A 14,823-nucleotide genomic window follows, 5' to 3' on the forward strand; every position below is an offset into this window, starting at 1 on the left:
ATAATTTTCAAATGCATGTATTTCACCATCATCTCAATGAAAAACTAGCACCTGTAATGTCAATTTAGTATAAAAGCAATTTTACCAGCAAAGATCCAAGTCTTTAAACACATAAAAACTCCTGTTTTCATTTTCTGAGCTCTATTTCAACAGAGGCTTGACTTTGAGCAGGCTATTTCACCAGCACAACTCATTCCCTTAATACCAGGCATGTGTACAGCAGTTTCCACAACCAGGACCTAACTTCCAGGGGAATATTTCTGGCATGGAATTACAAGTAATTTTAATCCTTACTTTGACACCCATAGAGATATACCTGTCTCACACTTATTCTGGGTCCATGTATGGGTACATAAACCCAGCAAATCTAAGGTTTCTCATCATAACTCTGCTCATTTATTTACTTACTGCCCACCAGCCATGCTCTAGGGTTTGGGATTATTTAGTGCATTTGGTAGTTTTGACCTATAATTTATAAAATCATTACTTTTGTAAAGGTCTTTGAGACACACTTGCCCCAAAGATGCCAAAAAGAACAGAGTTGATTATTGTTAACAGCATTGCCATTATCACTGAACACTGCTCAGGACAGTAGCAATTTTGGTAGGTTGGGGAAAGTAAAAAGGGGAAAAATGCCTTTTTGCTGATATTGTCATTATGCCTCAAACAACATAAATAAAGCCCTCTGCACCCAGAATAATTAAATTCTTGCCCTGTCCCCCTATCACTGCCCCCTTGCATCTGCTGGGAACAGGCTCTCCTCTGATGCCAGAGCTGGGAATGGAAGGGGAGATCGTGGCCATGAAAAACCCCAGCCCTGGAGGAGACAGAGCCCCGAACTCCCGCCCGCAGACCTTTGAGATGCAGCAGGTTGAGGATGCTCGTGGTGGTCCCCAAGAGCAGCGTCCAGCCTCCTTCTATCGTGACGTTATCGCCATCTCGCGGCTGGTGGCCAGCAGGCCAGCTGGAGTCCTCGTCCCACCGGCCACAGAACTGGAGGGAAAGCTGGAAAGAGAAAAATCCGGAGGAGTTCAAAGCTCACCCCTTCAAGAAGCCAGATTTCCCAGAGAGCAGTGGAGGAGATGCCAACACCGTGTCCAAAGTGGCATTGGTGTCTCCTGCACCCTGCTCTGGGCAAGCTGACTTCCAGAGGGATCCCGTGTAAGGCAAAGGAATAGAGGGATATTGTCACTGGAGAGGTTGTTGGCCTTTGGGAATGTTTGTCACAATTTGGGGGTTGCCCCTGGTCTCATTCTGGTCTGGGGAATGAGGGATTTGCTGCAGGTCTGGCTGCAGACTGACCATGGGTTTCCTGGTGTCTCTCTCTGCCTCCTGAAAAGCAGAACTGCATTGTTGTTTCCTGGCAATGTCATAAAAAGAGCCTGAAGAGCTCAGAATTAAAACATCCTGCTGGATGGGCAGCATTTTGCTTCAGAGGTATTTTTTCTTTTCCAAAGACATTCCTACTGCTCATCCACATTTAGACGGGCATTCCTCCTCTCAAATACTTTTTTAGCTTTCTCAGCTTTTCTGGTGTTATTATTGCCTCTGCTTTGAGGGAGAGCACAGCAGTTCCAGATAAAGCACTGAACAACTTGAAAACTGCAAATAGACTGACTCATGAGGAGCAATGGCAACACGATGCCTGAATTTAAAGGGTCCTCCTCACCTCTAAACTTCAAGCATGTACTTTGCAGTGAAGATTTTATAGAATCGCAGAATTTTTTGGATTGGGAAGACCTGAAAGGTCATTTCATTCCAGCTCCCCTGCCATGGGCAGCAGCATCTCCCCCTAGACCAGGTTGTTTAAGGCCCTGATGGTGAATTCCTTGAAGAATGTATGAATATTTTTGCATAGACATAGTCACCCAAGACATGTTATTTGGTCTCATATGTGAACCAGCAAGAACATCTTCAACTTATCTGAGGTGGGGGGGAAGCCAGACATGGAAATATTTGTGATCCTCACTAGGCTGTGCTAATCCAAAACAGCAGTGGTAAGAAAAACCTCAAGACAAAAGCAAAACAGAGTCACTCCATTTTCAAACTGAGCACATTGAGTGCATTAAAGCCTTTGCTCAGGAGCTGCAGTGGAGGTGAATCAATAATGGGGGTGTTATGATTGTTATTCTTGTTTACTGTGCTGTTGTCAGGTTTAGCTTTAAGTGCCTGATGTTTTATAGAACATTTCCCACATTGCCGTCTCTGATCAACCTTATCCAGGGAAAGCTGTCCCTGCCCATGGACCTTAGGATGAGCTTTGAGATCTTTCCAACCCAAACCATTCTGTCATTCTATGACTCTAATTATTTACACCAGGGGATGATGAATGGTTCCCAGGGTAAATGATACAACTGGTTGATATCCACCCTGGCTGGATGCTGGGATTTTTTTTTTACCCATTCTATGATTCCTCTACAAAGGGAATTAACCTGGTTCCATCCAGACTGAAGCCTGGGACTGCATTAACACACAGGCAGTGGAAAAGTCTTGGAAGATAAAACTCTGATGTCAGAGGGAGTGAAGCACTTCATCATTGCAGAAGTAAAATTACTCCATCGTTGTTTAGTAGGACAAGTTTTATTTTCATTAGTTGTAAACATATATTTATATGATTCAGAGATTGAGGACAAAATTCCAGCTGGATGGACACATGCCTTTACCCACTATCTTTCCAGAGAGGCTGTGAATTACTCTTCAGTGGCAATGCTATGAAACAGATTGTAAAAAATATACAGCAGATCCACTGAAAAAGAGCTAATGAATCTTCTTTTTATCTCAGGGGAGGGGACAGTTCACAGAAAGGTGCATAGACTGCTTATCAAGCCAACTGCAGCATAAAATTACAAATTCCATAAATTCCTGTGTGGCACAAACACTACCAAATGCCACCAGCAAAACATTGGATGATGCAGCTGTGAAATGGTGAGATCCACTAGAACATTTGGTTGAGAAGGTTTGTTGAATTCCTTTAAGCCCCTTTAAGAGGGTCTGAAATCACTCTGACCCTCTGAAATCACATAGAACCCTCCAACTAACCCTAATGGGAAAGCAAGGCTGTAAGGACTGGGCCAGACCTTTTTGCTAGCACCACTGGCTAGCATTTAGTGAGCTGTTGATAGAAGCCTTGCAAGAGTTAAGAAGAATAAATTCCTCTTCTGAATTTGACTCTTTTTCTCTTTTAGGATGGAAACTAGAGATTTCTAACTAGAAAGCACTCTAGTTCTTCATTTAAGCTTCTTTCTACTTAATGTTAGACACCTTCCACTATCCCAGGTTGCTCCAAGCCCTGTCCAACCTGGCCTTGGACACTTCCAGGGATCCAGGGGCAGCCACAGCTCCTCTGGGCAACCTGTGCCAGAGCCTCACCATCCTCACAGAGGGAAAAAAATGAGTTAATCAAGGTTATAAAATTCTCTATTTTTCCACCCAGTCCATATCTAAAGGTTTCCAGTGAGAAAATGCCTGGCTTAGTCCACTGACATATGCCTGTGTGTCTTTCAAGTGATTTCTGATTAGTACATCTTTTTCTTTATAAATCAAATTGAACAGATGAACATCAGCTAATAACACAAGACAAAGAGTTGTTTATAATCACTTGCACCATCCTTGCATTACCACAGAAAGAATAAATCCAAAGAATCTGTTTGAGGAGAGAAAAGGGGATTTGCTCAAGGAACATACTTTAAATTACCACAGCACAGAGGAATGTACAGGGGGGTTAGAGGGAAGGCAGCTCTGCAGGGATTGAGGAAAGATATCAAACAGTTTTGTTTGGTGACCCTTCTCCTGCAGTCCTGCACCTTCCCTGAGATGAAAGATCACCTCCTTAAGATCTTTGAGAGAAGAGGGTGTGGTCTAATGCAAGTTTAGTGAAAAGGCCACCTGCCCTGAACCACCAGTACAGTTTTCCTCAACTCTGTGAATCCCAAAGGATTATCCTCCCTGTTTTCTAGGAGAAAAGTACAGTGAAATCTCCAGCTGCAACAGAATCCTTAATTTCCTTTGCTGAATGGTGGTGGTGTTTACATCCAGCTCCATTTAAGCAGCCCATGGTAAAATAACATGAACTAATACATAAATTAATTGCACATCTCTCATCAGGCAGCGTGGGAATTCTAGAAACCCACACCCTTCCCTGGCCCTTCTGGTTTTCCTCTGTCTTGTCTAGTTGATCTGTTATCAATCTGGGACTGGTTGTATCCCACGCTGACCCCACAGACACCAAATGCCACTGTCTCTGTTTGCTGAAGGTGACATGTGGGGCTCTGCAGCCCTGAAGTCTGAGCATGCTCTTGTGACCACAGGAATAGACCCACTAACCCAAGACCCCAAAGAAAGAACACCAAGACAATCATTTCTTCTCTCAAAGGACTCTGGCCATGTCCTAAACATCTTTATCATGCATAGACTCCAGCACCTTTCCCTCTGCCTGCAGCTGACCAGGATAAAAACATCCCTCTCACTATTTTTTTTCAGACAAGCAAAACTCTTTCTTTTGCTATGTTTTTCCACTGCCTGGCACCCTGTATTTGACCTCTGGTGTTTAATTGAAATATTTCTCAGTAAGCCTGAAGAGCAGCAGCAGCTGCAAGTGCCAGGGCTGTGGCTGAGTTCCCACCCCACGTGTGCTTGTTGAATGATCCAGGAGCATCCTGCAGAGCCAAGGAAAGCTGTGTGTCAGCCACTGGTGCTGGGCATTTTCCTCCTGTGCTTTCTCCAGCTTCAGAAAAAATGTCAGGGAGCTTGAAAGCCAGGATGGGAGAAAGAGGAGCTGGCATAAAACAAACCCTGAGTGGTGAGGCTGGAGCTGGCTGGCGGCAGCTGCTGCAGGGAGGTGGCAGCTCCACGCTCTGGCTGGAAAGATGATTTGGAGGAAACAGAGTTTATAAGACCATAACATCTCTGCAGCCATCTGTGTCACTGTCAGAGCTCAGACTTGAATGTGGCCAGTTTCAGTGAGGTTTAACAGGAGGAACAAGGCCACAAAGAAAAAAAAGCCACAGTCCTGCTAGGTTTGTGAGACAATCAGGAGACAAACTGGGACATGAGCCTCTTCTGGTGGTTTCCCCAAATACACAACTATAACCTGAACTGAATACAAAAAATCATCCCCCAAACTGTAGCAAGATGTGCCCTCACATCACACATGGATAGGAAAACCACCCCAGCAACTTTTCATATTTTGAATCCAGCAGAGAAGACGACAAAAACTCAATAAAGAACCAAACCTGAAAAATATGGGCAGAAACTTCAGGTGGTGGGAAATCACCAGCACTGGGAATCCCTAAGAAATCCCAGTTGTTCTTCCTGGGGCACCAAAGAGCAGAAGGACTAGGGAAGGGATCTGACCTGAAAATTCAGTGGACTGAGTCCTGCAAGTTCTTTCCAGCTCTGACATCCATTTGGAATGTGTCATACACACATCAAATTTTATTTGCTAGGGAAAGGCTCTTTACCCAAGGGAATTTGGGCACCAGAACAGGCTCCCCAGGGCAGAGCCCCGAGTCTGAGGGTATTCAAAAGCATTTGGACAAAGCTCTCACATGGTGGGATTTTTGGGGTATCCTGTGAGGACCAGGGAGTTGGACTCAATGATTCTTGTGAGTCCCTTCCAACTCAGAATATTCTAGGATTCTACACACAGCTCCTATCAAGCCCAAACCTTGTGCACCAAGCCCTTAGCTTGTTACAACACAGGTTAATTTGGAGGGGTTATCAACTCATTCCCAATCACATCTCCAAAACATTTAATGAATTATGTAAAGGTAAAATAACATGTTCATAGCATACAATAAATGATGCACAATCTCCTTGCCAATTCAGCACCTTACCCCTCCCTTCCTCCCTACTACACCTTCTTTTTTCATTTTTCAGGCAGATTTCTTTCTGTTCATGTTTTTCAGCTGCTGTTGTTGTCAGCCAAGCTGCAGTTGCCTTTCTGTCAGCCTTTGGGGACACAATCTCTCAGTATCAGTTTCTCGGCTTGTCCCTGAGACTACCAGGGCTCAGAAACAGCAGCAGTGACTGCAACAAATGAATAAATAACAGTGATAAACTTGTATTTCTACCCAGGCTGGTAAAAAATTCGCAAATGGGAAGGATACCAAAATGCAAGGTTTGGGCTTAAAAGAGCTGAGAATCTCCTGTTTAGACACAGAATAGATAATTTTATCACACTTTGGAGTAAGTTTACAGTTTGTTTAGTTAAGTGGGGTTTGTTTGGAGTGCAGTCCCCAAAAGGACTGCAGCCACTGTTACACACCCAAGAATAAGAACCCCCATCTTCTGATCAGAAATAAAAAAAAAAAAGAAATTTGAAATCCAAAACCCAGTGATGTAATTAAACAGAGACTCTGCTTCCTGCAGTGCTCAATATTTTCCCTTCTTCATTCGATTTTAAGGAGAAATTCTTTACTGTGAGGTTCTGTCACAGGTTGCCCAGAGAAGCTGTGGCTGCCCCTGGATCTCTGGAAGTGTCCAAGGCCAAGGTGGACAGGGCTTGGAGCAACCTGGGATAGCAGAATGTGTCCCTGCCCATGGCAGGGGAGTTGGAACAATATGTTCTTTGAGGTCACTCCCAACCCAAACCAAACCATTCCATGATTCCAGGCTGTGTGTTCCAGCTGAGGGTTACCTGTGACATGGACAGAAGGAGAAACCTGAAAGCAAGAAGTTTTTCCCAAACTCCACCCCCAGCAGGCAGTTTTATCCTTTCCCCCAGACACAGCTGATAGCACATGGAGCACAGTGAGGTTCTGCAAGCAGGAGGATGTTTCCCCTGTCCCAGTGAGCACAGCCATGAACGAAGAAAGGTTTGGAATGCTGCCCACACAGCAGAGATTGACACCCACGAGAGCAGCCTTTCCTTGGTGCTGACAGATTGCCATTTAACCAGCAAGTACGGAGAGCAAGTGTTCCTGTCCTCAGTCACCACGGAGAGACAAGGTTAACATTCCAAGTGATGGAGTGCAGCGCAGATTTCCCCACGCCACAGACCCAGGACTCCACACCACGTTTGAAAACACTTTAATTTCAGTGATGGATACAGGGAGCTCACTTTCCAGGCTGTGAACTCTTGACAGCTCCTCGGTTTAATACATCAGGAAAAGATTTACACCCCCTCACCCAACTCCCATCCACCTGAAGGAAAGAAAAACGTATATTTGGAGGAGACAAAAGAGGAGGGGAGGTATTTTATTATACTAGATGTCTTTTACAAGGGAAGTATTTTCAGCCATCTGCTCTAATTATTCCTCCTGTATTGGCCACCATCTTTATGCAACAATAGAAATAATTATCTCCTCAAGGGCAGAAAAAAAATATTTACAGAAACAAACAAAAGTTGATTATCTTTAGCTCCTAGGGAAAAAAAAGAAACAAGCTACTTCTTAATGAAGGAGCAATTAGGAAGGTGGGTAGAACATCTATAATTAAACCAGACAAATTGGTGCAGGCTCCTCCCTCCTACACATACTTGAAAGGGATGCAAATACCAGTTATTTGCTACAGTCAGTGGAATTAACAAGCAAAATGCTGCCCAGTGCCCAAAGAAGCTGAACCTGTCTCTTGGCATCATTCCCTGCCTCTCCTGCTTGTCACACCTCTAACCCTTTGCCAAATGAACTGAAAAATGCTCACCACAAGTGTAAATCTTTGGAATTTCAATTGGCATGGGGAGGTCTTCCTCTGTAAAACAGCATCCCAGAGACAATTACAGGATTCTCATTCACCCTGTTGTTGTAAGAAAAGCCTCCTGTCTGCACTTCACCAATCGGTGTGAAATTAAGTGCTTTTCCTATCTAAATGAAAACCAGAGGACTTTTGCAATTGTCTTTTCATTCCCTGCAATGTGTGAGAATTTTGCTAACAGAGAGAATGAAGGCATAAACACAGCTTTGTGGGAAAGATGCAATGAGGTCATCCCAAAGAGAACAGAACATATACTGTGCAGAAACAAGTACAAGCAACAAGAAAAAATATTCTGTTAAAAGCACAGTGCAATGCCTCATTTTGTGGACAAATATATGGATTTTGACTTACAAAGAGAAATTAGTTGAATTTAACTGACTGTGTTAGGAAATCAGTGAATGGCCAGACTGAAGCTGGTAAAGGAATGATCAGATCAGGGAAGTGGTGTGATCTTCATCCCTGGAAGTGTTAAAAAAATGCATAGATGTGGCCCTTTGGGACAGGGTTTAGTGGTGGACCTGGCAGTGCTGGGGGAATGGTTGGACCTGATGATCTTGGAGATCCCTTCCAACATAAATAAGTCTATGATTTTTAAGACTGAAGTTCCCAAGGCTTCTCCAAGAAGTCTCAGGACAGAAGGTACCACCTCATGCTCATTACAGGTGCAAACACCTACCAGGAAAAAGCTGCAAACCAGCACACTGAGAACCCTTGTTTAGGCAATTTTCCCCCAGTCCAAAAAGGCCGATTTTCACTGATTAAAAAAAAATAAAAACAAAAAAAAAAAACCCAAAGAAAACCCAAACAAACAAAAAACCAAACAAAAACAAAAAAACCCCACAAACAACAAAAAAACCCCTCAAACTACTACACAAGCCAGAGATTAAGAAATACCATTATTTGCAGGGTTCCAGAGAAGCTGCCTTCAAATATTTAAGCAGCCTGTACTGAGTTTCTTGAGAAATCAGAATGCCACAGCAGTCTAGTGGATCCTGGAATGTGCTCAGCAACACCTTGAAGGACTTTTATTCATGTGCACATCACTACAGTGCTCTAATTTGCTATTGATCAAGGCTTTTCCAAGCTGGATGTGAGGGAAAAGAAAGTAAGAGACAAAGGAGAACCCCTGGAAAAGGTTGAAATGGACAATCTACTTCCATTCTCTCAGTGAAAGCACTACATTCACTCAACAATCCCAACAACCATGGATAACCTAATTGAGCAGACACTGATAATGAATCTGGGAAAAAAAGGTAGAGAGATAACAGGACAATCTTCTGGTTTCTGAAATAAATGTTTCCAAAAATGGCAGCAATGGTTGTGCTCAAGTCACAAATCACTAAGGAAATAGCCTTACACACATTAAAAAACCAACCAACCAACCAATCAAATAAATAAAACCCACCCCCAAAAAACAAAAGCAAAACTAAACAACCCCCACCAAAAAAAAACCAAAAGAAACCACACACACCAAAACCAGGAGAAGGAAAGATATCTGGATAGCTATACACTGCAAAAAAATTAATAATTTATGTCAAAAGACAATATTATCTCCAAGAAGACTGGAAGGAACTGTAGCTATGAATAAACCAAGGATGTAAATAAGCAGAATGTTTCTGACTATCCCTGCATTGAGAGTCTATAACAGAGGGAGTAGGAGACCAAGCTCAGTTTTCCCTTATGACTTAGCATTCTTGACATGACTGCCTGGGATAGAACAAGCCTGGAACATAACCCAACAAACCATTTCCAAGGCCACAAGGTGGTATTTTAATCACTGCCTGCATCATCAGCTGCTGTGTAACTTCTCTTTACCCACTATTCCAGCTTTAAAATACGGGTGGGATTATCCCACCTAAGAGTCCCAAAAAGGTCCCTCTTTAATTACTCCCACAAACATTGATACAACAAGGATCAGGGCTGAGCTTTTGGCTCGACATGCTGTGCACTATCCAATATCTTTATTTTTAACTGAGACTGTTTGTAACCTGAGTTAAAAAGAAAGGATTGCTTTTCCCCTTTTCTTATTTGTTTTAATTTTAGCTGTCGTGCAGAAATCTTTCTGTCTTCTGCTGAGCAGCACAGGCACAAGGAGGGAAGAATCTGGCTGGGCATGTTCTCTATGGGACTGATGAATGACCCCAGTCTCTCCCAAACTATTAGAGGATAAATCTGTTTACACACAAAAAATTGACCTGGGCTGGTGAGGTGGGACTAGAACCAGGAAACTGGCACGTCCCAGAGGTAAAAATGCATTTGCAGCCAAGAGCATTAGTAACTCAAGACCATAAACAAGCCACAGCATCATTAATTACTCAGACAGGGGCAGCCGCAGAAGCAGTGAGAAGACCCAAAAGCCAACTGTAAATAGTTCATCGAGCTGATTAGTTCAGGAAAAAAATGAGTGGGCAGTTTTGGAGGTCAGAGGCCATGGCACAAGTCAGGCTTAAGCCAATTTCCAACTGGACAATGGCATGAGAAACAGCTTAATTACTGTTAGAAAAAAAAAAAATCCCAAACAAAACCAGCAAAACCACTTAAAAAACAACCACAAAAGAAAAAAATAGTTTTTTTCAGCAGGGGTGTAATCACTGCAATTTCCAAGCACAGAAGGTAAGGCTCCTTGCTCCAGAGGTATTTAATTAAGGACACAGAGGATTAGTTAAATCTAATGGTGCTTTTATAGGGAGGGCACTGAAAAGACATCACTGTTGCCAGAGGGACATATCCCAGGTATAAATGCCTTTGTACACACAGGCAACAAAACTCACCCAAAGTCCATGTAAAATACCAAATAATGGAGTGATATGAACACTGTTAATCCACTCCATAATTAAACAAACCATGAGACCTCTGGAAAGGTCCCTGTCCCTTTACCATACTCACATGAGTACCAAAGTATCCTTCTTGGGTCTCTCAGGGTCGTGGTGGGAGGATGAGCCTAAAATCAGAAATCTCAATTTCAAATATTAAAGAAAATGCCCTGGGAAGCAGAGGAACTGACTTGGAGCACATGAAGAGCCCTGTTTCATAGAATGTATTTTTTTTTTTTGTCTCCTTAGCCCTTGTTAATTCACAAGAATCTTCCCAATGTTCATTACAGTCTGATATTCTGAGATAGATTATTTATTATAGTGGAAACTATCCTAGTGCAGAGTTTTAAGCCCAACTTGGCTGAAAATCCTGAGTGTAAACACATTGAGGAATTCAGTGCAACCTTCCAGTTTAGATAAAACAGGACTGGGTTTTCCTTCCCAGAACACTGTTAAAGGGCACACATAATTTACACATCTCTCTAAACCAGCGATTTCTCAAAGTACCAAGGCTTCTGAGACAAATTAAAAACAGCAATTTAATGGTGATGAGAAAATTACAGCACCAAGTTGTTTACACAAGCAGGATAACCAAGCCTGGTGACTGTGTCAGCCTTTGCACTGTGCAAATATTGTCTCCCAATTGAATGATCTTGAGTTACACTTACTAATCTGAGAGCAAATATTGCAAACGCAAAGATTAGCTCAACAATTTGCCAACCACCTGCAGGAAAATAAATCAAATTATGTGCTTATGTGTCAGCAAGCAGGATTTCTGAATGGGAGCTACAGCAGATGGGGTGGGAGGAGGGAGGTTTGTCCACCCCAACAGTGCCAGTGAGAGCTGATGATGTTTTTTTGGATCAGACAGGAAGATAAACAGAATCACAGAGTAGTTAGGGGTGGAAGGAGCCTCTGGAAATCACCTAGTCCTACCTCCCCTGCCAAGGCAGGTTCACCCAGAGCAGGTGACACAGGAATGGCTCCAGGTGGGTTTGGAATGTCTCCAGAGAGGGAACTCCACACCCTCCCTGGGCAGCTGTTCCAGTGCTCTGACACCCTCGGTGTGAAATTCCTCCTCAACCTGAGGTAGACTTTCTTGGGTTCTAGAACCCCTGGTAAGAGTCCCAAGTTGGCTGTGAAGGTCAGAGCACTGGTCCAGCCTCTGACTTTCCCTCAGCTCCCATGGACACAGGGAATACAGGTGAACTGATACACAAACCACCTCCATGGCAAACCTGACTCGCAGGGAGTTTGCAGTGATTTACCAAGCAAAGACTGAAAAGTGCTTTGAAGAGGGCAAACTCTGTGCTTAGGCTACAACTTGGTCTGTTCTTTGCATGAAATATAGCAACTAGACAGCAAAATCACACAATCCAAGGACAAACTTGGATTCTGCCTTAACTGCATCCACATCTGCTCAGCCAAAATATCAGGCCATTGATTATTACTGGGCATGACCATCTATGTGGGGTAGGAGTGAATGCAGAGCAGCAGCATTCAAAATTATCCCTGCATTACAGGGACAATTGCAGGTGAAATGAGGTGCAAAGGGCTTGGCTAGCAGTGGAGGCACAGTCACTTCTCTAACTGCATCATAGGGTGGGAATGGCTTGGGATGGAAGGGTCCTCAAAACTTATCTTGTTCCATCCTCTGCCATGGCAGGGACAACTTCCACTATCCCAGGCTGCTCCAAGCCCTGTCCAACGTGGCCTTGGACACTTCCAGGGGCAGCCACAGCTTCTCTGGGCAGCCTGTGCCCGTGCCTGACCACTCTTTAGCAAAGAATTTTTTCACAATATCTAATCTAAAGATCTTTTAGCTTGAGGCCATTCTCCCATGTCCTATCACTCCATGTCCTTGTAAAAAGTGCCTCTCCAGCCTTCCTGTAAGCCTCCTTTAAGTCCTGAAAGAATAATTTCCTCTCATTGTGCTGCAGGGCTGCAGGATTTGGGACTCCCAGCAGCCACCAAGATTTTCCCATTCCTGCAGAAGTGGCTGGCAGCGACCAACAGCGTTGGTGTCCAACTTCTGCAGTGAGCACAGCCCTGCACCTTCCCCTCAGGTAGAGAATCTCACCCTGCAGGGCTGCTATTTCAGTAATGTGAGCTTTTGGAGCAGCCCAGCCCAAGCTGCAAGCTTTCAGAGCCCTCTTTCCAACTCGGTGTCCTGTTTAGCTTTAGCACATCAACAACATGCTGCCCTCAGCCTATCTGCGTGCATTATCTGCTGCCCTAATGTATCGTGTGCTGAGCCACAGCATCATTACAGGTAAGTGCTCAGGTTTAAATGCAAACATAATTGCATAATGGGGTACAGCCAGGAAGAATAATGCAGGAAATAGAGCCAGCTCCATCTGATAGTGCAATCTGACTGGAACGCCGGCCCTTCGGATCAAGCGCACAGCCCAGATGGGGCAACCAAGAATAAAAGTGCTTTGTGGTATCTTTATTGTCATCATCAAAAACACTTATCTGCCACAAAGGTAAAAAGGTGAAGATGGGACTTGTGCAGGAAAGGTCACAGAAGCAACAGGGTATCGCCGGGTTATGGGGGCAAGGAAGATGTCACACCTCAGCAAAAGTTGCCTTTGCATTGTCACTCCAAGCTGGATTTGCCAGTTCCTAATGGGAATCTCAGCACTGAATGGTATTGAGAACACTGGGAGCACCCATGACATTTTCCTGCAGCCAGGGATGTCTATTTAACTGTGAAAAATCCAGATAAAGCCTCCCAACCTACTGTGCAAGAGGCTGCCCAAAGAGGGGAGAACATTCCCAACACAAGACGCCTTCCAAATGAGAGCATGTCTGCAGCAGATATGTGCACTTTAATACATTTATTCCATGTAGCTAAAATTAGAACTGATTCTCAATGGAGCACCGCTTCCATCTGTTTAATTTTAATCTTTTTTCAGTAGTTTGAGCTCACAGTGGCATACGACAGACAATTTCAGGGGTGCACACAGCAGCACAACAGAAGCCAGAAGGCAGCTGAAGTTAATTTAGTGCACTTTGAACCACTTGCCCTGCAAGAGAAAGCCTCCGCTGAAGAGAGCATCACACATGTCACGGGACAGTAACCACTCTTGTCATTTCAAGAGGTTTTAGTCCAAACTTCATTCAAATCAGACAAAAAGATGAGAGCCTAGCGTGAGAGAGAACCTCTTTACCAACACACTGCCCTCTGAACTGAGAAGCCTTTGAGCTGAAAGCACAAACTGCTGCTGTTTGAGCTGTAAAGCCACCCCTCTGTCTGTAACAGCTCATCTTTGTTGGGAATGCAGATCCCCTGCAATAATGCACTCCACAGCCTTCACTTGCTGCCTTCCCACACACACATTTGCCTGCCTGAAAATCATTTGGCAGGATATAAAATCCAGGGTTCCTTTGACCCAAGGATCCCTGCTGGCACATCCTAACCCCAGTATCTGAATGCATTCAAGTGCTAAAGGATACAGATGTGTGCTAAAAATATTCCAAAGGTGGATTTTGTTTTGGAGAGAGTTGGGTACCATCCCAGTGCACACAAACAAATGAAGATGTAGGTAAAGGTGGAAACGCCATCTATCACCACCTGGAGAAACTCATCCGGAATTGTTACCCACGATATCTGTCTTCAAATGCTTCATGTCAAATCCTTCAAATCCATCCTGACAATCCAGAAACTGCCTCCTCCAAAACTGAAATGGAACACTGGCTTGGGGCCATGCCAGTGACAAGCAACTACAGTCCTTTCAGCATGGAAAAACCCCAATTTCTGCAACGTTGTCTGGGCTATTTCAGCTTTGAAGCCACATAGGCTCCACCCCCTGACTCACCCCAACAGAGCTCCCAAAAGTCACTGTAGAGTGACAACAACTGCCCAACTTCTTCTGAACCAATTCATTTCAGAGAATCATGGAATCACAGACTGGTTTGGGGGGAAAGAGACCTTAAAGACCATTTAGATCTAACTCTCTGCCATAGCCAGGGACATCTTCCACTAGATCAGATTGTGCCAAGCCCCATCCAGCCTGGCCTTGGATACTTCCAGGGATCCAGGGGCAGCCACAGCTCCTCTGGGAACCCGTGTCAAGGCCTCACCACCCTCACAGGGAAGGATTTCTCCCTAATATCTGATTTAAATCTTCCTCAGAATGGTCCATGCTGCCTTCCTGTGCCTTCCCTCACAGGTTTGCTGGTGAGCTCAGGGAAAAGCTCACCTCAGCACTGAAAGCAAAAACTGCATTTTCTACTCACCAAACACATGTTAAGGCAGAAGGAAAAACTGCAAATAAAGGTGAATTAGAGAAAGAAAGAGCAAGAGAGTGTGTAT

The 14,823-nt window shown here is 44.1% G+C and overlaps 1 protein-coding gene across 3 annotated transcripts in view; it reads right to left on the minus strand.

Moving 5' to 3' along the window:
* The window catches only part of PKHD1 (PKHD1 ciliary IPT domain containing fibrocystin/polyductin), a 233,383-nt gene that overhangs the window by 155,472 nt on the left and 63,088 nt on the right, over positions 1-14,823 (minus strand). For all 3 annotated transcript variants that reach the window (XM_085057091.1, XM_085057090.1, XM_085057092.1), the window contains exon 37: positions 855-1,005. In XM_085057091.1, coding sequence (XP_084913217.1) covers positions 855-1,005 — 151 coding nt within the window. The remainder of the gene's footprint in view (positions 1-854; positions 1,006-14,823) is intronic.

Source organism: Lichenostomus cassidix, chromosome 3 (assembly GCF_008360975.1).
Source record: "Lichenostomus cassidix isolate B80296 chromosome 3, HeHo_3.0, whole genome shotgun sequence".
Classification (NCBI taxonomy): Eukaryota; Metazoa; Chordata; class Aves; order Passeriformes; family Meliphagidae; genus Lichenostomus; species Lichenostomus cassidix.